The sequence below is a fragment of the Aegilops tauschii genome, chromosome 4 (assembly GCF_002575655.3).
Source record: "Aegilops tauschii subsp. strangulata cultivar AL8/78 chromosome 4, Aet v6.0, whole genome shotgun sequence".
NCBI lineage: Eukaryota > Viridiplantae > Streptophyta > Magnoliopsida > Poales > Poaceae > Aegilops > Aegilops tauschii.
In genome coordinates this window covers 405,233,712-405,257,515 of record NC_053038.3, presented here as the reverse complement: position 1 = coordinate 405,257,515, position 23,804 = coordinate 405,233,712, and the positions used below count along the sequence as shown (strand labels likewise).

Sequence of the window (23,804 nt, the reverse complement as noted above, 5' to 3'; positions counted from 1 at the left end):
CCACTGGGTTTTTTTTTTAAGGAGGGGTTTAGGGGTTTCATACCGAACGTTTGGAAATTAGTTGATGTTATCGTGTTGTTTGTATGTAAGTTATTAGCTCTCTTGTGTATGTATTATCATGCTACTTACACACAAGCTATCGTGGTATGTTGTCCAACAAGTTTTTTTTCATTAAAAATTATCAAGGTGTTTGTATGTGAGTTATCAGCTCTGTTATTTATATATTACCATGCATGCTACATACACACAAGTTATCACCATATATTTTTAACAACTTTTTTTCCTTTTCAAAAGGTTATCATGATATTTGTATGTGAGTTATCAGCTCTATTATGCGTTTATAGAAATTGTCAGGGTATGTTTTTAAATAATTTTCATCCTAGGGTGAAAAGTTACCGGGTGTGTTTCAAAAACTTTTCCCTGGGTAAAAATTACCATTGATTTTTTTGTGGGTGTAAAATTACCTCATAGAAATCTCCACCATGAGTGAAAAAAATACCTCATAAAAATCCCCACTTGTAAATGGCATGGCTCGGAGAAAGTAGAAATTTTCTTTGATCATTACATAAGTACAAAAATAACCTAGCCCATACCTAATCAAAACATGGAGTCGGTCCAGATGGTTACTAGTGGAATCTTAAAACATGCATCCTCCTAGGTCAAAGGAACGAATCCTACCAGCAGCTGTCTTTTTGGTGACAATGTTGCGATTTTAATCTCTATCTCTACTACTTATAAAAAAGCAAACATGATCTTCTTTAATTCCACATACAAAATGTACACGGAGCAATTACCACCGCATGATCAGATCCACTAAACTCGATCCAACAGCTAACCTAAACACATAATCTGTTTTCTGTGTGCACTTAATTTATGTTGACTGATCGTACTCCACCGCGGAGGAAAACTTCACGCCCTACAATCACGCAAGGCCAAAAAATACTGATTGCAATCGGATCCTAATCTAACTACCCGTGCGATCCTAATCCTAATCTAATTACCCGAGCACACGACGCACCACGCTGCCCGTTTACAGACGCGAGAAGCCGCCGCACGGACGAGACGGGAGTGACGAGCCGCCGCCGCTCCTCCTCTGACGCACGCGACAGCAGGCTGCCGCCCCCGCCACTCCTCCTCTGATCGACACGAGAGCGGGCCGCCAACGCCGCCGCCTCCGGTCGATGTGCCACAACGCCAAGGTCTCACCTGCATCTGCGCGGCCACCGTGGCCTGCCGCTCGGCGGCCTTCTACTCCATGCCCTCCGTCGGCCGCTCCACCGCCCGCCACGCCCCGTACATCTCCACGTAAACAAATGGTGATGCAGTTGATAGCCTTATCCATGTAGGTGCCTGATCTGTGAAATGTTTGTGGTGTCCAGGGCGCCGCTGGAGCTGGGGTGCTGCGCGGGAATGTCATTGTTGCTGCTGCAGAACACGGTGACCGCGGCGAGGCTGACTTCGTTTCTTAGCACGGTGTCCCGGAGCTCCTGCCCTCTCTCTCAGGGTATCTGTCTTTTCGGTTTGGGCGAGAACTGCGCCCGTGCATACCTTCCTTTTTTTTTTCTCGCGTCAATGGTTTAGTTGCCTGCTTTAGCATGTTGAAGACTCTGATGATGCTTGTTTGATCCATATCATCCTCTGGTACTTATCTGTCGATCGTCATGTGTAGTGTTTATCCAAATATGTGTGATGTCACCGAAATGCCAGTGTTCTAAGAATTTTCATTTGGTGTTTATTTTCTATTATTTCTGTTCCAAAGGGAAATGTCCAGCTCTCTGTAGACGGATTGATCAATGAAAATGGAGATTTAGATATCCATGTGCATAAACTTTAAATTCTTCTAATGTTTACCAGAATAATGTCGTATATAACAACATTTGGCTGGGTTCCAATGAGAGAACGGACATGATCAACCCACCTCCTTGATCAATCCATTTGTTAACAAAACAGCAGTGTTCAGGAGACGCTAGCAAATCATTGTATAGTCTGAGTTATACTTCTCTTCATATATAATGCTACTATCTTTGGGAAAGGCAGAATATTCATTTCTCTTCAGTTGACATGAATGCCTAATTTCGATATAAGTCTTTAGGTTTGCAAGGTTTGTAATCTGCGGCATTATGAATATTGCATAGATTTCCAAAGAAATGGTTGGAATATAATTTTTTATCATTTGCCATCTCAGTGTTAAATAATTACATATCTACAATGTGTCCATCATCATTTCAAATTTAATTTGCAGCATGGACTACAATGTAAGTATGATAACTGGATTCCTGATTATGTACATTACTTCAATTTAAGCCATCTAGAGAATTGGGAATGATTTCTTAAATTTGTCATAGATGTACATTCTATTGAATACACTTTCAGTCATCCACTCTTATGTGGCAGTAGTGTTGTAAGCATGTATATTATAATGGTTCTACAGAACTTTTTTTACAGCCCAATAAATTGCCCTGGCCTTTTGGTGTTTGGTTGTTGATGTCTTGGTGAGATGCCGCATCGTAGGGAATTTAGGTGGGATCAAATCTTGCATTATGTGAGCGATGACACTCCTGGAGAAAATAGCAGATCTAGAGATTAATGGTTTTGTGTTTGCTTCTCGCCGTCGATAATAATCAAAGGATCCAGCTTGCTATTCTTAGGGATCAATCCATTTAGAAAGATTGTAGTTTAAAGATGATTGCAAGCAAAGTTGATGGTTGTATATTTTTTTCGTTGCCCTTGAATTGAACATAATGTTCCTTCTAATGAAATACTTTCGTCCTCACACATGGTTTAAAACATATTTTTGCAGCTGAGAATAGGTCGTTGTCTTGAGTGTCACTATTACTTATGAAATAATTTCTCAAAGAAAGCAAAGTTTGACTTTTGAAATAAAAAGTAGTACACCTGTAAAAATTAATGGAGGGAGAGTATCAAATTATTTTCCTATTCATTTGAATTCTTGCATCCTGTATTAATTTTGTCAAATGTGCATTGCACATGCACGTTTACTAGTGCAACTAAATTAGTGCCGGCAGATCGTAATCAATCATGATTTAATGCGAGCGAAATTGAAGCCTGCGATTTTAATGCCAGGAAATTAGCGCCGCGAGGTCCGGATCCGACCGAAATTGAAGCCGCGGGATTCAATCAGTTGTGATTTTAATGCCAGCGAAATTAGGGCCGCAAGATCGGGATCGGACGAAGATCAGATCGTTCGGATCTGTTGTAAAATTACAGTCTGCAGGAGAATAGCTTTCTCGATTATATTTTGATACAGAGGGAGTACTATATAAGTTCTCACTCACAAACTCAAAACATAGCTCTTTCTTTTTTTAGGTAAAACTCAAAACAGAGCTGGGGAAGTAATAAAAAACAGTTCTCTCTTCTCTGTGTAAACAGTTGACTGGGCTGCGAACCCGGCCCTGGAGCAACCAGCGCCACTCCGTCCGCCGTCGAAGGCCACGGGTTGAATTTCCCTTTTACCCCGAGTCTGCACTGCGCCGTCCCGTTGGTGGTTCGGTTCAACGCAGTAGAAGAATTTAGAGCACAGCGACACGAGCGCGCAGATGGGCGAGGAGCAGAGTCTGGCCCTGAGCGGGGGTTGCGGTTGCCGGCGAAGCCGAGAAGCTCCAGTCGCGGCGTCCTTATCCGCAGCGCGGGTGGCCGCTGGCCGGCGGAGGTCCAGTAGTCCAGTACCCCAAGTTGCTGCACTCGCTAGGTATGATATAGCTCCTCCAGGTAAGGGAGCAAAACTGCAATCAACGAGGGCTAGGAACTGAAATTCTGGTCAATTAGCGGTGGAATTGGGTGGTCTAGGTTAATACTCCTTAGGTTGGATTTCTTCCCAGTCGGGTCGGGTCATCTATAGTCATCCATCACTCGTTATTGTGGAGGATTACAACGGTTACTGAATCTTTTGTATGGCCGCGGTCAAACTACGAGCAAATGGAAGAGTTTGGGTTTGATTTGGGGATCAAAATTGATAACACTTATCTGCATTTTGAATGATTGGTTTTTACACAATCTGATTAGGTGAACTTCAAGCCCTTTTAGCAGGTTACTTACAATTGTGAGACCACTGGCTATGGATCTGTACCAATGTACGTCCGTGTGCACTACTATGCTGTTTGTGTATTCTGACCAAATGAACACCAATCGTCCGACATGTCTGTGCATCCATAACCATAAGCACTACACAAATGTCAATACTGTATCCATTACACTCATGGTCTCTTCCCTGTGGCAACTATGGCAGCCACCACCTTCCAATGGCCAACTGACCACATGAGGAATTAATGTGTTAGGCTTTTAGCAGTGCTTGTCCCATGGGAAAATTGGAAGCTGATGCGTCAGGAAAATGGATAATGTCTAGGGTGAAACCATAAAAGCGTGCTGAGGTTACTTGTGTCAACATACTTCATACTCCAGCCACATGATAATAAACTATGCTGGCAGGGTCCAGATTTGCACTTTCGGATATAAGTATATTTGATCCAGAGTTTACAATCTATTCACATTAGTATCATCTAGTTCCTTCGTGTTGCCTTGTTGGACTAATGTTGTATCATTTCTAGGCATAGATTTCAAATTACAGTATAAGCATACTTTTGCCTCGATTTCAGTTTATATTGGCCTGTCAAAACCGAATTCCAGTTGCTTCTTTATTCCCCTCTAATCTCAGTCCGTTCTTTGTACCTAATTTTGTTTCATAATTATATATGAAAAGTATGCTGCAGAAAATACTTACTAATCTTGATGCTTATACCTATCTACCCCACTCGTAGTAAATCTTCTTGAGAAGTTGAGGTCACATTCTTGTATGAAGTTTTGGTGGCAGGTGGATATCCACAATTATCCCTGTTTGGTTCTCTTGTTGTCATGCCTTCTTGTTCTTACAAATTTCCGCTGTCTAATTTTGGTCTTAGGAGTCACTGAAAGATGAAATGGAATCCGTTTCACGAGCTCCAGCCTTGATACAATAATCAATACTCATTGATGTTATCTACTTTGTCTTGTTGTCTATGTATCTAAAAATTAACGGGACGTGATTATGAGGTGCAAAGTGTGAACTAACTGTGTATTCGATGCAATAGGGGTCTTTGAGTCAGATTAGGATGGGGAACTTGTAGTTGAATCAGTAAAGAACAATGTTACAATTTTGTTATTTCTCTTTATCTTGGTCCATTGTACATGCCTATAAAAGCTTAAAATACCTAGGGATAACAAGCTTGGTTCTATGGATCTTGTACCATGTTAACCAAGCGATTTTCCTCGCAAAGAAACGAACTACTCCCTCCGATCCATATTACTTGCCGCAGCTTTAGTACAACTTTATACTAAAATTGTACTAAAGCTGCGACTAATAATATGGATCGGAGGGAGTAATTGATTCCAAAAATGAAATGTTGTTGAAATGTTCATTACATTGTTTTGACGGAAATAAAGTGTTACATCTTCTGCAGCGAAGAATCTATTACCTATTTCAGTGGTATGATTCGAGGCAACATAATGTAATATTAAATGTGCCCACTAGTGCACAAAGTACATGGGTTGAAGAATTAACGCATTAGATTCATTTGTTGAAAGGATCTCACCGTTGTTGTTTATCGTATTTTTGTAGTGTGGCTAACTGGCTGTTATTCTACCACCAAAGACCACTGTCTGCTTGGCCTAACTTTGAGCTTTGTCCCTGATGAGCTTAAGCTGAAGTCAGATCACATGTTTTCTGTTAGGGGTTTAGCCGCTTACATGGATAACCTGCAGCTATCCAGATTCTACTCTTTCTAGTGTCTAGGACATTGTTGCGATGTTAAGACTTTTTGACTTTATAACTCTTTTAGGGCCTGAGCTATGTGGAGTGCAATTTAGAATTAATCTAAACTGGATAAATGTTCCAGCTAGCAATCATGCCATCTGTGTACCTCTTTTGGTGCAAGTGAACTCTACTATTTGCAATAGTTGTGACTGAGACAACCAGTGACATCACTGGTAAAACTTAGCCGAGCTAAGGTGTTACGCTTTAGTTGGGCATTAGATATAAGCAAGGAACTCACTATGTATCAGTTTCTGCTGGTTGCCTGGTTGTAAGCACTCTGAAGCTGATTCAAAATGCTGTAAACTTTTATTTTCTTTTTTGTGATTGCCTTTAGCCTGTGCATTGCTAGACCAGAAACATGTTTCGCCCTTTCATGTCCAGAGAGGTCGGGGTAGCCCGAACTTGACATGGGACGGAGTCCATAAAGAGAGATCTAAAAGATTGGAGTATCACCAAAGAATTAGCCATGGACAGGGGTGCGTGGAAGCTAGCTATCCATGTGCTATAACCATGAGTAGGTTGCGAGATCTTATGGGTTTCAGCTCTAGTGTACCCCAACTTGTTTGGGACTAAAGGCTTTGTTGTCGACATGTTTGACCCTTTCGCTAATTTGCTTAGGTTTTTCTCAGCAGAATGGTTTTAGTTGTTTCAAATCAAATCAACCTGGATTCCAAATCAAGAATGATCTATACTTGGTTTCATCTTTCTAGTTCGTATTACTCAGTCGCTGCACAAATTGTCCTTCATAATCTGTCATATGGTTTGTATGGAAACATTGGTGGCACCAAATTTACTCAAGTGCTAATGTATTCTTGTGATAGTTTAATGGCCATCATTTTCTTTCTTATCTTAGGAGAAAGGAGACTGAGCTCGAACTACTTTTATATCATTTTGAAAGCACTCGTTCCTTGTCTTTGATGAATACATTTTCAATGTTTTAGAATAAATAGGTAAAACTCTATTCAGACAGTTTATTGGGGGATGTGGGGTGGATGTGAACGTAAGACAATCCAAGCAAGTTTGTCGTATCATAATTAATTAACTTCTTACTGCGTTGTTACTGCAGTCTGACGTATGACTCGTACTTGACCAGGTGTTCTGCTTCCAAGTGAGGTACTGTGATCAATTATATGAATGTGCCAATATTGCCAGCCTTTTTTTTGCAGCAGCAGATTTGCAGCTTTTTTGGTGTGTTTGGTGGCAATTATCAGGGTCACTAACTCCTATGGTGCTAGGATGGGGCCAAAGGACATATTGCTAAGCTGCTAGTTCGTGAAAGTTTTTGAAATACCCAGTAAGTAGGTGGCTGCTGATTCCCCTGTGGTCGTCCATATCTGGCTCTATGCTGCATCTCCTTAGCTATATTCTAGTTGGCTAGAGGTCATCCTGTATACTTTGTAGATGCATCGCAAAAAGAGTTCCATGTTATTGATTTCTATGCTATCATGGAGGAAACTTGCTGAGTTAGGTCTTCTTTGTAACTGTTTGCTGAAACCCTGTAACTGATTATTTATTTTCCAGCTTTCTATACTCTGAATCTTTTCATGCATGTGCCTCCAATGTTGCCATGAATAACTTTAGAAGGAACCACTCTAGGAAGTAGAAAGGGGGGCTGTTTCTGGGAAAGCATCTCTCTCATAAGTTTGTTCTTCAACTTAGGCACTTGAGCACAAACTCTGTGTGTCTGGACTTGTAATGCTGAGTTGTGTGATATATACCACAAGATGAGCATCTAAAACTACAATGTATGCAGTATTAAAAATCACCACCATCTCAACTGTTCTTCAGGATTCTGTTCGATGTGATATGCTAATTCTTGGTGATTATGCCTGCTATTGATGTACAAACCAATTACCCAAGTGGCTGAGAACCGAGATGAGGATATGGTGATATGCTGGCTGTCATGGCTGACGGAGACAGGTGGTGCTTCTGTTTCTGTGGACTTTAAATTTTGGCCTTTTCCTTTTAAATGTTGGTCCATCATTATCCAGAATAAATTCCTGCATTACAGCATTAGGAGTCAGAATAAGGTTCTGAAGACACCTGATTGCTTTCAATTCCATACCACAGTGAATTAAATGTTCTGAATATGGTTGCAAGCCAAGACCCTTGTGCTGTTGCTATTAGAGTAGATCTTCATTCCATGTGCAATAACTTCTGCTATTATGCCAACTAGTAGAATCACAATATATTTCTGGACAACTACTCCCTCTGTAAACCAATGTAAGAGCGTTCAGATCACTAAAGTAGTGATCTAAACGCTCTTATATTAGTTTACGGAGGGAGTGCTTTTATTTTTACCATAGTGCAATATTTTACTTATTTTTTCTTCCTCTGTTGATTGATTAGGCTGAGATAGGTTTCTGAAACATTTTAGAGAGAGTGAAGAGGAAAAATAGGAAATGCACAGCAACTTGAAGTGATGGTGCTCACCCAACAATTTCTCGATCACGGATTCTCTACAAATAATTCATCAAAATTATGCAGCCTTGACTGAAACTGAAAGAGTGGAAATGAGGCGAGCCCCCGTGTGCCCATGGCACAAAGTGCCAGCTATAGGATCAAATGATAGAGGCAATTGTGGTCACCCATAGCAGGTTTTAGGAGCACCGAATCCAGCTGGCGGTGGGGGGAGATGGCGGGACAAGCATTGCACACATATAGCCACACCAGGCAGAATTGCCATATAAGTCCCAGCAGATGCATTTGCTGTTAGAACATATTCTGTTCACGCCTTGTCTTGTTTCAAAAGTTCTTATTGATTCTGCCAGATATTTGCAACTTGATTTGATTTTAGTGCGCCCACACCAACCCGTTTCTGATATTCAGGTACACTGCACATTTCCCCCATGATCATGAACTGATCATGTGTTATTTTTCTTGTGTATAAATACACACCTACTAAATGCGATATGTGATCTAATCGGTACACCGTTGCATCAGGAATAGCCAGATGGACCAGTGATCAGGTTTCAGATCACCGATTACAAATGTTGAGTCTTTTTTTTTCTCTCTTCAGATGACTGGTTACAACGGTGCGTCACTAGTGCGTTTTAGCAGGAAAGGGAGAGAAATTCTTCACTGGAAATGGGGTTAAAGCAGGCTTATCCTAAGGTGCATCCGATACCTTTCTCATTCTGCAATGTTCCCATTCTGTCACTTTATCTGCCCAATAAGAATAACCAAGCTTGGCTGTAGAAAAATCTGCAGCATGGAGGGGCTCCCAGGGGGTCTGGTAAATAAGTTGGCCCGGCTTCAGCCTGTTTGGGGCTAGACATACCTATGTCACAGTCGATATGTCACATGAAGACTGCAGCTGTTTCGATCTGAACCAATCAAGTTACTAGTTCAGATTGTGGCCCTGGGAAACGCTTGACGTCTTTTTTTTAATCTGACAAGCGCATGAATCCTGTCGGTAAAAATATATCCTTGTCGCTACTTGTTAGTTTCGCCATGTTTGATGCAAAAAGATAAATAGATGGAAAGGTGATTACTGATTACAACATACGTAGTACTCCCTCCGTCCCAAAATTCTTGTCTTAGATTAGTCTAGATACGGATGTATCTATTTAGACAAATATAAGGCACGAATTTTGGGACGAAGGGAGTACATGATTGTCCGGGAGGATGGAGACCATGTTTGTGTCTGCAGAAATGGGCCAATGCGCAGTGTTGGTGGGCCATGCGCGTGCGTGAGATGGTCCTGCGATTTGGTTTAGGCCGCGTTAATTGCGATGGCCCAGTTGCACGCCGGTGATCAATTGCAACCTAACAAATTTGTGGAGTTTACCTAAAAAAACAAATTTATGGAGTTGGGCACATGAAGACAGACCCGCATTTTTGTACTAGCTGTTGCACAGGGCTAGCTTAGCCGCCGCGCAGGACCGATGGACACCTCACCAATCGATCAGGATTACCCACTAGCTAGGGCTACGTACTAGCTTGATAATTGGCAGGCGACGTACAAGTGGGTATGTGAAATTGCATCCCATGTCCCTTTTCCCCGAGAACTTTCATGACTGCCTGGTGATCTTTCGGAGGATGTACTACGAGCCAAGTACATTTTACTGTCACTGCGCCACCAATGCATGGCGAGCACTGTGTACGTGCCGCACCGTGCATGCACGTACGTCCTCCTTCCGATCGAGGAGCAGTGGGGGCTGGAGAGTCGACTCCCATCAGATTACTGTCGCGCGTGCCCGTCGCGTCCCGTCTCGTCTCCGTGTCGCCCGACGAGCCATGTTTTTTTTTAGTAACATATAAGTTTTTCTCGCGTGTCGGCATGGAGCCAACACGGCTACCCCCCTCCCGTCTCCGTCGTGTCAGAGTGAGTCAGACAGGGTCAGGCCAACTCCACCGCGCGACACCATCCAGTCCGGTCCCGTCCGTTTGGCGTAAAAGGCACAAACGAGACGGCCCAGCGCGCGACGGCCCGGACCCATTTTGTCCGTTTTGTGTCCGGGCCGACCCATTTCGAGCGCAAACTTGCGCCGGGTTTGGGTCGCGGCGGATACCAAACGGACGCGCGTCTCGTCCGCGTCGGGGCTGCGTGGCAGGCGGCCACCTACCTCCCACCCGCCCACATCAATGCGCACGAGCGGGCGGCCCTACCTGTCATCCGCACATCGGAAGGTCGCCGTCCTTCTTTAAGTGGGAAGCGTGGACCGGTCGTCGTCCACACTGCCCCACGCCACCCCGCGGCCTCCTCGAAACCCGACAGCGCCGAACCCTAGCCGAAACCCTCCATTGTCCTCGAGCTCGCCGGCCGGCCACCTCGAAGCCATGGGCTTCTGGAACCGCAAGGGGAAGCACGACCGTGGGGTCGGCTCCTCCTCGGGGTGCCGCCGCGGCTCCGTGAAGAAGGAGGAGCCCGCGTCTCCGCCGCGCTCCTCCCGTTGAGCCCCCTCGCCGGCCCCCTTCACCATCAACCCTAGGCCCGCCGGCGAGCGCGACCGGCAGTACCTCGCAGCGGACGTGTGCTGGCGGTACTGGGATACGAAGACGCCGGTCCCGTGGAGCGATGTCCACCTCCCGAACGGCTGGCACCTCAGCGCCGACCGGGTCCCGATCCCGCCTGTGCCGGCGAGTGGCCGCGCGCGCCGCGATGAGATCAAGCGCCGCCGCCGCCTCCTCCCCGACGACCTGTTCTATGACGACAGGTACGCCCCAGATTCCGACCTCTGGGACACGTGGCTCCGGGACGAGCACGACACGCGCCGCGCGTCATACTTCGCCGGCATGGTGTCGGGGCCGCGGCGGCCACGTCGAGAGGTGCGCGGGCGTACGCGCGTGCGCGGCCTCACGCCCACGCCGTCGCCTTCCCCGTCTCCGTCACCACCTCCACCTCCTCGCATGACAGCGGAGGAGGAGGCCCGGCTCGTGCAGCGTGTCATGGACGACTCCATGTACACCCACGACGAGCGCCAATGGGACGGCTTGGAGGAGGCGATGGCACTCTCTGCCGCCGGCGACGTCGCCTTCCCCGAGCTGCAAATGGTGGCCGTCAAGGAGGATGAGAGGAGGGAGGAGGCGATGGAGGAGGAGCCGGTGGCCGCGTTCCACCCGGGCCTGGTGGGCCAGGGGTGGGGCTGATCCTGCACTGCTCCGGAGATGGCCGCCGCCGTGGGCGTGAACTGGTGCGCCACTCCGCCGCGGTCACCGTTGCGGGAGGCGTCGCCACGGGAGGAGGTCGTGCAGGCACCTCCCGCCGTCCAGCCCGCCCTCGTCTACCACGCACCGCCGGCCCACCTCTGGACGCCGCCGGCCCACCTCTGGACGCCGCCGGCCTACGTGGACCTCGTCAGCGATGACGACGACGCCGACGGCCACTGAAGACGGCAACGGCATCGACGGGCACGGGCAGGAGCGCGCTGGCGGCGGCCGCTTTTTTTATGTTTAATTATGTCAAGTTGGACGTGAAACTGGGCCGTTTTGTGGCCATGGACCCTAACTTAAGTTTTAAGTTTTTTAAACTGCGTTTATTTACTGTTTTAAGTCATTTTGTTTATGTTTTTATTTTTTTTAAACACGTCCAACACATATAAGATTTGGGGTGCGGCCGCGCGGTGGGCGCACGCACGACCCAACGGACAGAGGCGAACATGGGCGAACCCATCGGCGCCCCAAAGGGACAAAATCCGGACGTCCGTTTGGGGTGACACGCGGTGGAGATGCCTCATCCGCCGATAAGCCAATATGCGTGGCGACACATGCATGTCGCTTCCACCACAGTGTCATCTCCCCACATCACGTCTCCTCGTAGCTGGAATAATAATCGGGGCAGGAGGAGGCCTGGAGCTGCAGGGGTAACATGCAATGCAATGCAATGCATCCATCTAACTCGAACTCCACTCCACTCCACTCCACCGCCTGATCACCAATCAAGGCAGGCCAGGCGGCACCGTCGAGTGCATGGCATTCCGTGCAGCGCCAACCAACCAACCGCCGTCCGCTCCGGCGAGGCGACGGATCGACCGGGCGGCCGGTGGACGGCGACGTGACACGGGGCGGGCTTGGCTGCCTGCCGCGCGAGAGACAGGGCCCGATAATGCTTGTGCTGGCGGTGGTACGCGACGCGCTGCTACTGGGTAACGAGCGACATGATCCCCCGAGACCTGCCTGCCCAGCCACCACATGCATGGGCGCGATCGCCCCCACCCCTTTCGCGGTGCCAGCCACTGTGCCGGCGTATATCCGTCCATGCCGGCCACTGTGCACGTACTAGCAGATACTCCTACCACGGCCGATTCGCCCCCGTTCCCGTGCACGCCGAGGCCGAGGGACCACCCTGGCAGCGGCGTCGCTGGCTGGCTGGCTCGTGTCGTGCGCTAAGAGGCAAAGCCGGCCTTCGAGTACCAGGCCATTGTACCGGTAGCTAGCTAGCTCGATCGCGGACTGGATCGCATCGCAGCCACTGTAGCGGGGCACGATCCGATTCGACTCGAGTCATGTCGAGCGGTTCAATCAGCACGGACGGGCGGTGCGCGCGTATATGTATCGACATCTTACTGGATTGGAGGCCACATGCGTGTCCGTGTATGTGCCTGCTGCACGCAAAAGGAGGAGGGAGTGAAACGGCCGGTACGACCGACGGGCGACGCTTTCTGATGCAGCCGCGCGCGTGGTACGTATGGGCCGTATACCGTACTGATACGTGCGTATACGCGCCCCACGCCGAACGTGCCTGTCTCCTGAGTATTGTGAACGCGCGTGCAGGTCCTGCTACCACGCACGCCGCGCGTAACCACCACCAGACGGACGACATGCAACCGTACGTACGTAGTAGTACGTGTCAAACTGTGGTGTGTGTGTGTGATTATATGATGGGTTTATATCCCTCGTCCTGATGTGATTTAATTAGCTGCCTTGTGTCTTGATGATGGTCGCTCGGCATCGCAGCTGGGGGAGTAAATTGCATAGAAGTATCACAATTGGGGCATTGGAAGCAGATTGGTATCAAGATTGGTAATTTTTACGTGTCAGTACCAACTTTGGGGCGAGGCGTTGCAAAAGAGGCTAAAACAGCTGTTTATACGTATTGACACGGAAACTGACCGGTTGGGCCTGCCTGTCGGGTGCTGACATGGCATGTTTTTTGCAAAAAACTCCCTGGAATCTCCTCTCTCTCCCCCGAACGCTCTCCCCCTCCTCTGTCTCGATCTCTCACACACACCCGACGCCACGTCAGCAGTTGACGCCGGCGAGCCCGAGCGGCGCGGAGGGCGTCGTCATCTTCGGGGCCTCGGGCTTCACCGGCAAGTACGTCATCCGCGAGGCGCTCAAGTTCCTCCCCCCAACGCCTCCCCGCTGCGCTCCCTCGCGCTCGCCGACCGCAGCTGGGACCGCGTCGCCGCCGCGCCGGGGCCCGCCCCCGACGTCCCCATCCTCGTTGCCGACGCCTCCGACCCGGCCTCCCTCGCCGCGGTCGCCGCCCGGGCGCGCGTCCTGCTCTCCTGCGCGGGGCCCTTCCGCCTCCATGGCCGCCAGGTGGCCGCGGCCTGCGCCGAGGCGGGGGCCGACTGCCTCGACATCTCCGGCGAGCCCGAGTTCATGGAGCGCGTCGAGGCCGACCTCCACGAGGTCGCCGCCAAGAACGGGTCGCTGATTGTCTCTGCCTGCGGGTTTGACTCCATCCCCGCGGAGCTCGGGTTCTTGTTCAACTCCAGGCAGTGGACGCCGCCCTCCGCGCCGCTCGGGCTCGCCGGCGTCAACTGCTGACGTGGCGTCGCGTGTGTGTGAGAGATCGAGACAGAGGAGGGGGAGAGCGTTCGGGGGAGAGAGAGGAGATTCCAGGGAGTTTTTTTGCAAAAAACATGCCATGTCAGCACCCGACAGGCGGGCCCAACCGGTCAGTTTCCGTGTCAATACGTATAAACAGCTGTTTTAGCCTCTTTTGCAACGCCTCGCCCCAAAGTTGGTACTGACACGTAAAAATTACCAATCTTAGTACCAATCTGTTTCCAATGCCCCAATTGTGGTACTTCTATGCAATTTACTCCAGCTGGGGCAAAGGGGACGTGTGTGTACACGTACCGTGGTTTGTTAGCGTGCATGGAAGAGGTGTTCCCCTACAGCCATCTGCTCCCTCACTGCTAACCAGCGACCACCAACCATTTAATCACCAACCTACCTACGTCTCTCTCTACGTCTCTGTATGTTCGTCTCTCTACGGCTAGTTGGTAGTAGGCTGGTACTAATCTCGTAGTGGCCCAAGATCGTAATGTGGTACCGCCAAGGGCAGGCAGTTTAAATGGGCAAGTACTCGGTCCCGCGCTCCAGTCGTTGCACATGCACTTTGTGTCCACTCGATCCAACTCTTACCGTCACTTCCATGCATCCCTCGTGTCCACGAGATGCGTGCCAACAACAGTATACAGCAACGTTTCTCTAATCTGATTCGCCCATATTATAGTTCCATATATACCATTCTGTGTGTATGTTTTTTAGGGGTATATATCAATTATCATTTTGTGTATATAACACGGAGTGTGAAGCAAATCGGATAACGGGCCAACCTCTTGCTCAGTGGGCCTGGACCATCTATTTTCTTTTGAGTTAAGCCTAGGCCATCTATTGTTTTGGTAAAGCCCAATGTCAACCCACCGCTTTGTTGAGAGCTTCATCACCGAGTTGGATGGCCTCAACATTGCCAGGACTTCCACTTCGGCAGGGTGTGCACTTGTAATACCAACGCGAAGCTGTTGGAAACCATCTCTGAATGGACACGTTAAGAAGTATCTAGACGGGGGTTTGTCCTATGATGGGCGTGTTGGAGCTGCGGCGGTTGTATGCAGGGATGAGCATGGTCAGTACCTTGGGACCTCAGCAATTGTTCTACCCGGTGTTCTTAATTCGACAGTTTTAGAGAGCATTGCTTGCCGTGAGGCTTTAGCACTTGCGGCTGATCTATCTTTGGATCACTTGGTAATTGCTAGTGACTGCAAACCGATTGTGGGTAACATCATAAAAGGGGTAGGAGGCCCTCATATCACAGTCGTCAAGGAGATAAATAATAGAAAAACACCTTTTGCTAGCTGTGATTTTATGTTCGAAGGTCGTGCTTCGAATCAGGAGGCTCACAATCTTGTAAAATTTTCTGCCTCGCTTCGGCAGGGTCGCCACTTGTGGCTTATCTCTCCTCATGACCCTCTTTGTATCCCTTTGATTATTGTTCCAAATGAAAAAGTATGGGATCCCTAATAAAATCTATTGCTTTGGTTTGCCTCACAAAAATCTATTGTTTTGGTTTGTCACAAAAAATCTATTGTTTTGGTTAAATTTGTACCAGCGAAGAGGAAATCGGGAGACATGAACGGGCCATGGCCCGATTCGGTCTCCACTACGCTTTGCCACTGTGTGTATACAGGGAAAGGGGGTGATAAAATGAGTTTATGGTTTTTTATATGAGTCGAAAGTGTTGACTGGTCTAGATACCCTATTGGGTTCGGTCCATCACAAGGTGACCGAGGATATGAATGATCACCTGCTTTCTTTCTTTTTCGATCAAAGGAGCTCAAGCTCCTAATTTCATTTTCATGAAACTGATAAAACAACCACCAATTCAACAAGTTCCACCAGAAACGCACACCACGACTGTAGCTACAACTCAGGTGAAGGTGGCTCCACGGGCGCGATGGGTCCGTTCATTGCAACCATAGCCACTGGGCCCGCAAAGCCACCCCGTTTGACGGGGCATTGCCCTCCACATGCATCCTTGAGGCGCGACCATAAGAAGTCGCGGATGATCCGGTTAATCTATGCGAGGATGGATTTGTTTAGGGCAATCGCCATGAGAAAAGTGTAGGGGCATGGTGCAGAGAACATGCCTGACTAGCTCCAGCCGGTCCCTAAGGGATAGCATGGAGCCGAGCTAGGTAGAGAGCTTCTTCTCAAACTTCTCGACCAGCGGTAGGAGGTCCAACGTGGTCGCCTTCCTGACGAAGAGAGGTAGACCAAGGTATTTTACCGGGATGGGCGATCTGGCAAGTTAGCTCGGTGTTGATGATGGTGAGGTGCTCATCGAGCAGCGGATAGGCGTTGCCGATCACTTGGATAGGTTGGTGTGAAGCCTAGTCGCCGTACCAAAGATGTGGAGAAAACCTCGGATCGTAGAGATGTCGTGGGCGTCCGTGTGGCAGAAGATGACGGCATCATCGGCATATAGGGAAACGCTAGATGTCGTGTGGCGGCGGGTAAGGCGGTGGAGGAGGCCTCACTCAGAAACTAGCTAATTTCTCCAACAAAAGATGCTTCCACCTATCAATACGAACTATGTTTCAAAAATAAATTTGAGTTTTCTTAACTATCACGCCATTAATTAGTCATAGAAACCCAGTATAGACCTAAGACTGACTATACCCCTCGCACGACGAGGATCGACTGGAACTGGTTTGGCCTTGATTTTATGGTCACATGTGGTACCAACCCACAATTGTCTCTTTTTGTTCTCAGATTTGATGAACCGTTCGGGATAAGCAATCTTGGACGAGGATGTCCGTAGTGCCGTCTTTCGACCTTTTTTTTTTGGTTGTAGATATGGAATACTACGGAGCGACACCTATTTAGCAACAGAAACAAAGCGGCTAAAAGCAGCTGCACACAGATAAGCTGATGGGGGCTAAAGCGTAGACAGGCACCGGAACGAACGTTACACGCTAGACATCAAGATCCAGCATCAATTAGAGCATGCTTCTTGAACGTCCGCAATGGAGGCCACCTGGCTGACAGGGATGGTGCGTCAAGTTGCGGAAGGCACAAATTCAGTAGCACTGCCAGTGTTGGGCAACCGTGCAGCCAAGGAAGCGAATGCAAAGTCCACGCCCAGAGTGTGTGAGGATGCTCTGGGCTGCAGTGGAATGAAAGGAACGTATTGCAAGACACGAGCCATACATACAGCCTTTGGTAGAATGTAGAATGAACGGTCACTGCTTCGTACGTACTATTGCCATGTTCAGATTCAAATGGCAGTGATTTTATCAGTAACCAACGGAGGATGGCGGAGGAGCCAAAGTGGGTACAGAGGAAGAGAGCGAATAAAATCAAGTACAATAAAGCTGAGTCAGCGGACTATAAGGAATAAACAATATATTTCTGCTTAGTTGGAGGAAAGAGAAAAGGAGAGAGAAGGTAAGCGGGCTCTTCATGAGCACGTGCTCCTAGGCACTTTGTAAGAATGAAAGATGGGTCACATAATAAAAAAAATAGTACACTCTTTTGATCTACTAATATACATGTTGGCTATGGCACCGGCTTATAGCCAGCCGCTGCTATACAGGGTTTTTGCTGCACAGATACCGGCTTAATTCTGACGAATCGTCTCGCTAGATTGCAAAATCCTGCACTGCATGCCCCAGGGCCAGGGGCGAGGATAAAATGCTAGCTGCCACTCTGAAAAGGGAACAATTATTCTTTTCATTTCATTCACTCGCAGGGACCACCGCCATGCCACCAGCGCCAGTGGCCGATCGATCGCTGTGCGCAAGTAGCAGTGAACAATGCAGAGAGACAGGCAGACAGGGCAAGTGCAGGCAGATATATGCATGCATGGCATGGCACGAGTCTCTGCTCTTCTGCTTCTGGTTGATTTCAACGTGTAGCGCCATTAAGCGCGCACGGACAGGCGCGCAGAGCGACCCGATTGATCGGTTCTTATCGCCCTAGCTCCCTCAGCTAATGGTGTCATTCTCACATTCTGGTGCGGTGAGGAACTCAACGCAGTAAACTTGGTTGGTTCAGAGCGCGGAGACGCGCTGCTGCCCGGTACTTTGTGGGTGAAAATGAATGGTGCCTACCTAGCTAGCTCCTGGACACGATCGATCCAAACTTCGACAGCATGCATGGCTGATGGCTCTGTACATACGACGTCTTGGGTAGCTAGCAAAAGTAAAAAAGTTGAGGTGAGAACCGAAAAGAAGTAACCCGTCGAGAATAACCGCGCGGCGCAAGCTAGCACTGTAGGTCAAGCGGAGAGGCCAATCCCAAGCCTTACTCTACGTGCAGTTCGGCGGTGAGCCACTGATTATTCACCCGTCACGGGGCCACTTGCGTGATACAGTAGATAATTACCGGGGGAGGGCAAAAGCAACGGGGTAATTAATCTGCGTCGACGACTTCGCTGTCAGGGGCGGGGAGGGAGGCGAAGTTGTTGGGTCCGATTTTCCGACAGATGAGGCGTGCGAGATTATGCCATTCCACGTCCGAAGGGATAGGGGAATTCTGAGACAGGCGCATATATGCGGAGCCAACTTCACTCAATTCTTCCAGCCCGGAAGAAATAGTACTAGTACATATTCCATTCATTCATTCCATGATGAAAAACGCTCCGGCCGGCCCGGCCCCGCGCGCGAATTCGGACACGTACGTGCCTTCCGCTCCCTTCCCCCGCCACCGCGCGCGCGTGTATATATACGGGCCAGCCCAGCCCCCCCTCCCACATTGCGACCCGAAGCAAGCAGCAAAGAGCTCCTCCTCATCACTCGCCACTCACCAGCCAGCCTCACCTCTGTCCAGGAGACCAAAAGGCCGAACCAACAAGCACCAATCCCACGGAGAGAGAGAGAAAGCTGGGCTTTGTAAGCTAACGAGTCAAATGTACTTGTAGCTTGTACCGCCCACCAATCACCACTGGACAGCAGCCAGCGGCTAATATCTCCTCCAACAGTGGAAAGATCGATACAGATAGAGGAGGGATCGAGGGAGACGCGCGCCGCGCGCCGCCGGCCGGGGAGCACTTTCCAGCCGGCCTTGAGCCATCATGTGCAACACCGGCGCCAGCCCTCCCCCCTCGCCGCCGCACCTTCCGCCGCCCCTCGCCTGCTTCAAGAATTCCTCCCACCTGCTCCACCCCGTGGGTGACCACCACGACGACGACGACAGCCACCACCGCGCCCGCGCACTGGCGCTCTCCAAGGTACACGCGCGTGCGTGCTCTGCATGTAGATGCGCACATTCTCTAGTCTCTAGCTACCTCTACCTGCATCTGCATGTGCCTGCTGCCCGTCCGGCCGGTAAAAATTTCATTCTAGCATGCACACGTACAAGCAGGGTAGACATTCAGCTGCTAGCTACAGTACGTGAAAGGTCACTGCCTAGCTAGCTGCTTAATGTTTATTTACTGCCTGGCCAGTAACAGCAACCGGCCGGGAGGAAAAGGAAAGCTCCTCGAGCTAGTTTGCTTTTCTGAGCCGATCGACTTAATAATAATCTTACGTGCGCTCGTGTGTACGGATGGCACCAGGTGGCCGGCGAGGCGCGGGCGATCGGGCGGCTGTCGGTGCCCATGGCAGTGACGGGGCTCGTCATGTACTCGCGCAGCTTCATCTCCATGCTCTTCCTCGGCCAGCTGGGGGAGCTGGCGCTCGCCGGCGGCTCACTCGCGCTCGGCTTCGCCAACATCACGGGCTACTCCGTGCTCTCCGGGCTGGCGCTCGGCATGGAGCCCATCTGCGGCCAGGCCTTCGGCGCGCGCCGAGGCAAGCTGCTGGCGCTCGCGCTCCACCGGACCGTGCTGCTGCTCCTCGCGGTGGCGCTGCCCATCTCCCTCCTGTGGATCACCTCCACGGGCCACATACTCAAGTTGCTCGGCCAGGACGAGGGCGTGGCCAGCGCCGCGCAGACGTTCGCGGCCTACGCGTCGGCCGACCTGGCGGTGCTGGCCGTCCTGCACCCGCTGCGGGTGTACCTCCGGTCGCAGAACCTCACGCTGCCCATCACCGCGTGCTCCCTCTTCTCCGTGCTGCTCCACGGGCCAATCAACTACCTCCTCGTGGTGCGCCTCCGCATGGGCGTCGCCGGCGTCGCGCTCGCCGTTGCGCTCACCGACCTCAACCTGCTCCTGGCGCTTCTATGCTTCCTCGCCATCTCGGGGGCCCACAAGGACTCGTGGGTGGGTCCGACCTCCGACTGCCTCCGCGGCTGGGGGGCGATGCTCCGTCTCGCCGTTCCCACTGCCACCGCGGTCTGCCTCGAGTGGTGGTGGTACGAGCTCATGATCGTGCTGTCTGGGCTTCTACCCAACCCGCGCGCCACCGTGGCCTCCATGGGAATCCTCATCCAGGCCACGTCGCTCGTCTACGTGTTCCCGTCTTCGCTCGGCCAGGGCGCGTCCACGCGCGTCAGCCACCAGCTCGGCGCGGGTCGCCCGGCGGGCGCCCGCCGCGCCGCTGGCGCCGCGCTCTTCATCGGCCTCGTCATTGGCGCCGTAGCTTCCACCTTCATGGTATCCGTCCGAAACCACTGGGGCCGCATGTTCACGTCGGACTCGGAAATCCTGCGGCTCACCGCGGTGGCGCTCCCAATCGCGGGGCTGTGCGAGCTCGGCAATTTCCCGCAGACCGCCGGGTGCGGGGTGCTCCGGGGGAGCGCGCGGCCCGCCAGCGGCGCTCGCATTAACCTGGCCTCCTTCTACCTCGTGGGCATGCCGGTGGGGTTGGCGCTGGCCTTCGGCGCGCGCCTTGGCTTCGCTGGCCTGTGGCTGGGCCTCCTGGCGGCGCAGGCCGCCTGCGCGGTGTGGATGGCGCGCGCCGTGGCCGCCACTGACTGGGACGTCGAGGTGGCGCGCGCCAAGGAGCTGACGAAACCCACTACCAGCTCCAACAACTCCGAATGCAACACCAACACATCAAGCGACAGTGCTGCCGCTAGCACCAAAGCAGCGGTAACTACTGGCAATGCCGGTGGAAACAAGAACAAAAACGGCTACGTGCCGATCAGCGAGAGCGGCAACGACGACGCGCTACAGAAGCTGGAGGAAGGGCTCATGTCCATGACCAGCTCTAGCAGCATCGGCAGCAGCAATGGCGACACGAATGCGGTGGATGGAGACAGCGAGAGCAGCAGCAGCAGCTTCAGCGGCAGCGGTGCTGTTTGTACGGCGGAGGAAGGAAAGGAGCAGTGCGTCTCGGAGAGGGCCCCGCTCATCAGAGTGGGGGACGTGGAGGAGGAGGCGCACGAGCACGATGGCGACGGCGATGGCCGTGGGGGCGGCCAGGTCTAGTGTGGTCGCTCCATGGATTGGTTCTGGGTTTTGATAACTCTAGGCTGTTGCTATTGACTTGTTTGATCCATCTCCACGCCATCTTCTTTTTCGGTGGCGAGGTTTTGATAAAGGGCGAGCGAGCGAGCGCGCGAGAGAGAGAGAGAGTATTGAGGAGGGAATGATTATGTATATTGGCCTTCTTATTTTTCACTTTTCTTGCTTATCATTACCCCAGATTGGTACTAAGCACAACTCCTGGAAGCCTTGTGTAAATACTAGCCACACCATAAGAGGTCCAATATATATTTATATTTATATATTCATTCACCAGAGTGCATATATTATCAATCGATGATGAGAGTTGAAAAGTGCTTCCCACGTGTGTGCGCACGCAGCCATCCACCATGGGTACGTATGGCACTGTTGGTGGCCTGATGATTTGAGACGAGTTGAGGGGGGTGCCCACTGTAGCGCTGTTCCCCGAGTGGATGCAAGCGTGCGGGGCCAATGGTGGTGCCCCGTTGCTGCCATTTCCACGCACACCGCTCCCATCTCGAACTCATTTGCCGCTCCTTTTTGTGCGTTTCCTTTTGATAAAGCGGCCGGGCCGGAGCGTACGATCCTCCGATATCTACAAAGCACTCGGTGAAAAAGCTGCCCTTGGTGTCTTGCGATTTTGCGAAGAATACACTTTATGGCGCAGCGCAAAGGAACGATGCTGCTGCATGCATGCCTCTGTTTCCCCTCTCAGATTACCCTTTTTCCTAAAAGGATCTTACGGCAAATATTTGGCACTGCTCACCGTACAAACGTCGAATAAAGCATGTGGTTTTATGGCAGCACCCAGTGTGATACTACTACTCGGATATGGAAAAGGGCCTTTTGCGCATCAGTGGATTGCTCACGACCACTTCCTCTTTCTCTATTTTGGGTTTGCCATTTGTAATCGTGTGGTTTTTGTGAACTCTTTTTACGTCGGGTTTGTCAACTTTAAGTAGTACGAAGAGATTTTTCTGTGGTACTACAAAGAATCGGCGGAAAATGCATGCCTTGTGAAGGCCAATCCTCATCACCCGCAGCAACAAAAAAAGAAAAAAAGAAGGAAAAAAAAGGCCAATCCTCATCACCAAGTTCCCACATTCCATTCCCATTTGTACAATTGCGCTTTTTCTTAAGCAGCTAAGCCAGTCACCATGACCCCGGACCAGAAAATCTTTCCCAAAAGGAGAACGAAAAGCGGGGAAAATACAATGGGTCACTGCCAGTGCCACCACTCATCAAGTGCATGGTGTACCATAGATTTCAGCGCCCGCTGTCCTGGCCACGGACACGGCAAAGGCAGGCAGGGAGGCAGGCAGAGCAGAAGCAGCAGAAGATAAAGATAGATTCCTTGACGGTTGACGGGGCTCAATCAGCCTCGCCAATTACCGGGGTCCGGCTGCTATCCGCCGTGCCCGATCGACGAGACGTTTTCCATGAGCGCGCGCATGGCGTAAGTCAAGTCTATCCATGATGTCTCTCGCGTGTATCCCTCTCGCTGCTGCATGCCTGCTTATCGGCCGGTCTCCATAGGAGAGTTAACTCGGCCGTGCAAACTTTCTACTCAGCCGTAAAAGAGTAAAATGTACTAGTGGTCATCGAACTTGTCTTGATAGCTCAGTTTGATCACTGTACTTAAGAATACAAGAATACGGTCAATACGATTACTATGTACGACTTATGATGATTGTATGGTCACTGGATCAACGTATAGCTTTGTATTTTATTTATTGACCGGTCAAAGAGTCCACATGCGTCACGTGAGCCTGAGGCTCTCTCCATGCAATAAAAAAAACCGAGGTTCTCTCTTTGTACCCGTTGAGGATATAGCTTCGAGGTGTGACCCGCCCAGGAGGGGCCGGGTTGCATCATTGGCGGCTTAACATGAAAAAGGTCCAGGGAGGCCGAAGGAGAGGTATGAAGTCGGCGACTCTTGGAGGCAGGCCTGCTAAAGGCCCAAGACTGGAGCTGTGAACCGCCGTAGTAGGACTTGCATTTGTATTTTATTAGTTAAATCGTACTTATAAATCAGGACGGGTATAGTAGGTAATTAAATCGCAAACTTTTTTTGTATTAACCGTATGTGTACGTGTCCTTTCGTCCTCCTCTCGCACGTCTTGTCACCCCGCTGCCACAGACGGCTTACAACGCAAGCTTGCGCAGCGCGCGGGGGCGTTCTTTTGGCCAAACGGTGGCTCGAAGTGGCGCCAATGAATCGTCGGTGAGCCTGTTCCCGCGCAACCTCGCAGGTTCCCGCGCAAGCTTCCTGCCCAACTCGGTGAAATCCCCCAAATCCCAATGCTTACCGGCATGCTATAAATACCCTCACGGCCGGCGAGTCCTGCGTCGCATTTCCCCTCCCTCCCTATAGCTTATCTCGTGTGCTTCTCCCACAATCGCCAATGGCACTGGTCCGTTGTCGTCGCTCAGCCACTCCGCCGTCATCAGAGGACAGCTCCAGCTAGGAGGCTACACCACGGTGGC

The 23,804-nt window shown here is 50.5% G+C and overlaps 1 protein-coding gene, 2 long non-coding RNA genes and 1 pseudogene across 6 annotated transcripts; all 4 read left to right on the top strand.

Moving 5' to 3' along the window:
- The first annotated feature begins 911 nt into the window (after window positions 1-911).
- LOC120962556 (uncharacterized) lies at window positions 912-1,735 on the top strand. Its single transcript, XR_005753298.2, has 2 exons — window positions 912-1,305; window positions 1,380-1,735. It is a non-coding gene; the product is annotated as an uncharacterized lncRNA (long non-coding RNA).
- A 5,063-nt stretch (window positions 1,736-6,798) lies between these two features.
- Window positions 6,799-9,306, top strand: LOC109778400 (uncharacterized). Of its 3 annotated transcripts, XR_012182304.1 has the most exons (6): window positions 6,799-6,919; window positions 7,018-7,100; window positions 7,595-7,726; window positions 8,156-8,635; window positions 8,826-8,920; window positions 9,005-9,306. It is a non-coding gene; the product is annotated as an uncharacterized lncRNA (long non-coding RNA). The 3 variants fall into 3 exon arrangements; XR_012182303.1 differs by lacking the exon at window positions 8,156-8,635; XR_002236577.4 differs by lacking the exons at window positions 6,799-6,919; window positions 8,156-8,635 and having other exon boundaries at window positions 6,972-7,100.
- A 4,082-nt stretch (window positions 9,307-13,388) lies between these two features.
- On the top strand, window positions 13,389-14,023 carry LOC109778223 (probable mitochondrial saccharopine dehydrogenase-like oxidoreductase At5g39410; annotated as a pseudogene).
- Window positions 14,024-18,736: 4,713 nt separating this feature from the next.
- Window positions 18,737-21,604, top strand: LOC109778644 (protein DETOXIFICATION 48). 2 transcript variants are annotated; one of them, XM_020337224.4, is made up of 2 exons: window positions 18,737-19,214; window positions 19,542-21,604. In XM_020337224.4, exons 1-2 carry the CDS (start codon window positions 19,059-19,061, stop codon window positions 21,297-21,299), a joined length of 1,914 nt encoding a protein of 637 aa, XP_020192813.1. In that variant the 5' UTR covers window positions 18,737-19,058; the 3' UTR covers window positions 21,300-21,604. The 2 variants fall into 2 exon arrangements, with proteins under 2 accessions (XP_020192813.1, XP_073352946.1); XM_073496845.1 differs by having other exon boundaries at window positions 18,739-19,384; window positions 19,437-21,604.
- Window positions 21,605-23,804: the final 2,200 nt, after the last annotated feature.

Coding starts and splice junctions, on each gene's coding strand:
- LOC109778644 (XM_020337224.4), top strand. CDS start 19,059: ATGTGCAACACCGGCGCCAGCCCTCCCCCCTCGCCGCCGCACCTTCCG. Junction 19,215..19,541: donor GCGCACTGGCGCTCTCCAAG/GTACACGCGCGT, acceptor GGATGGCACCAG/GTGGCCGGCGAGGCGCGGGC.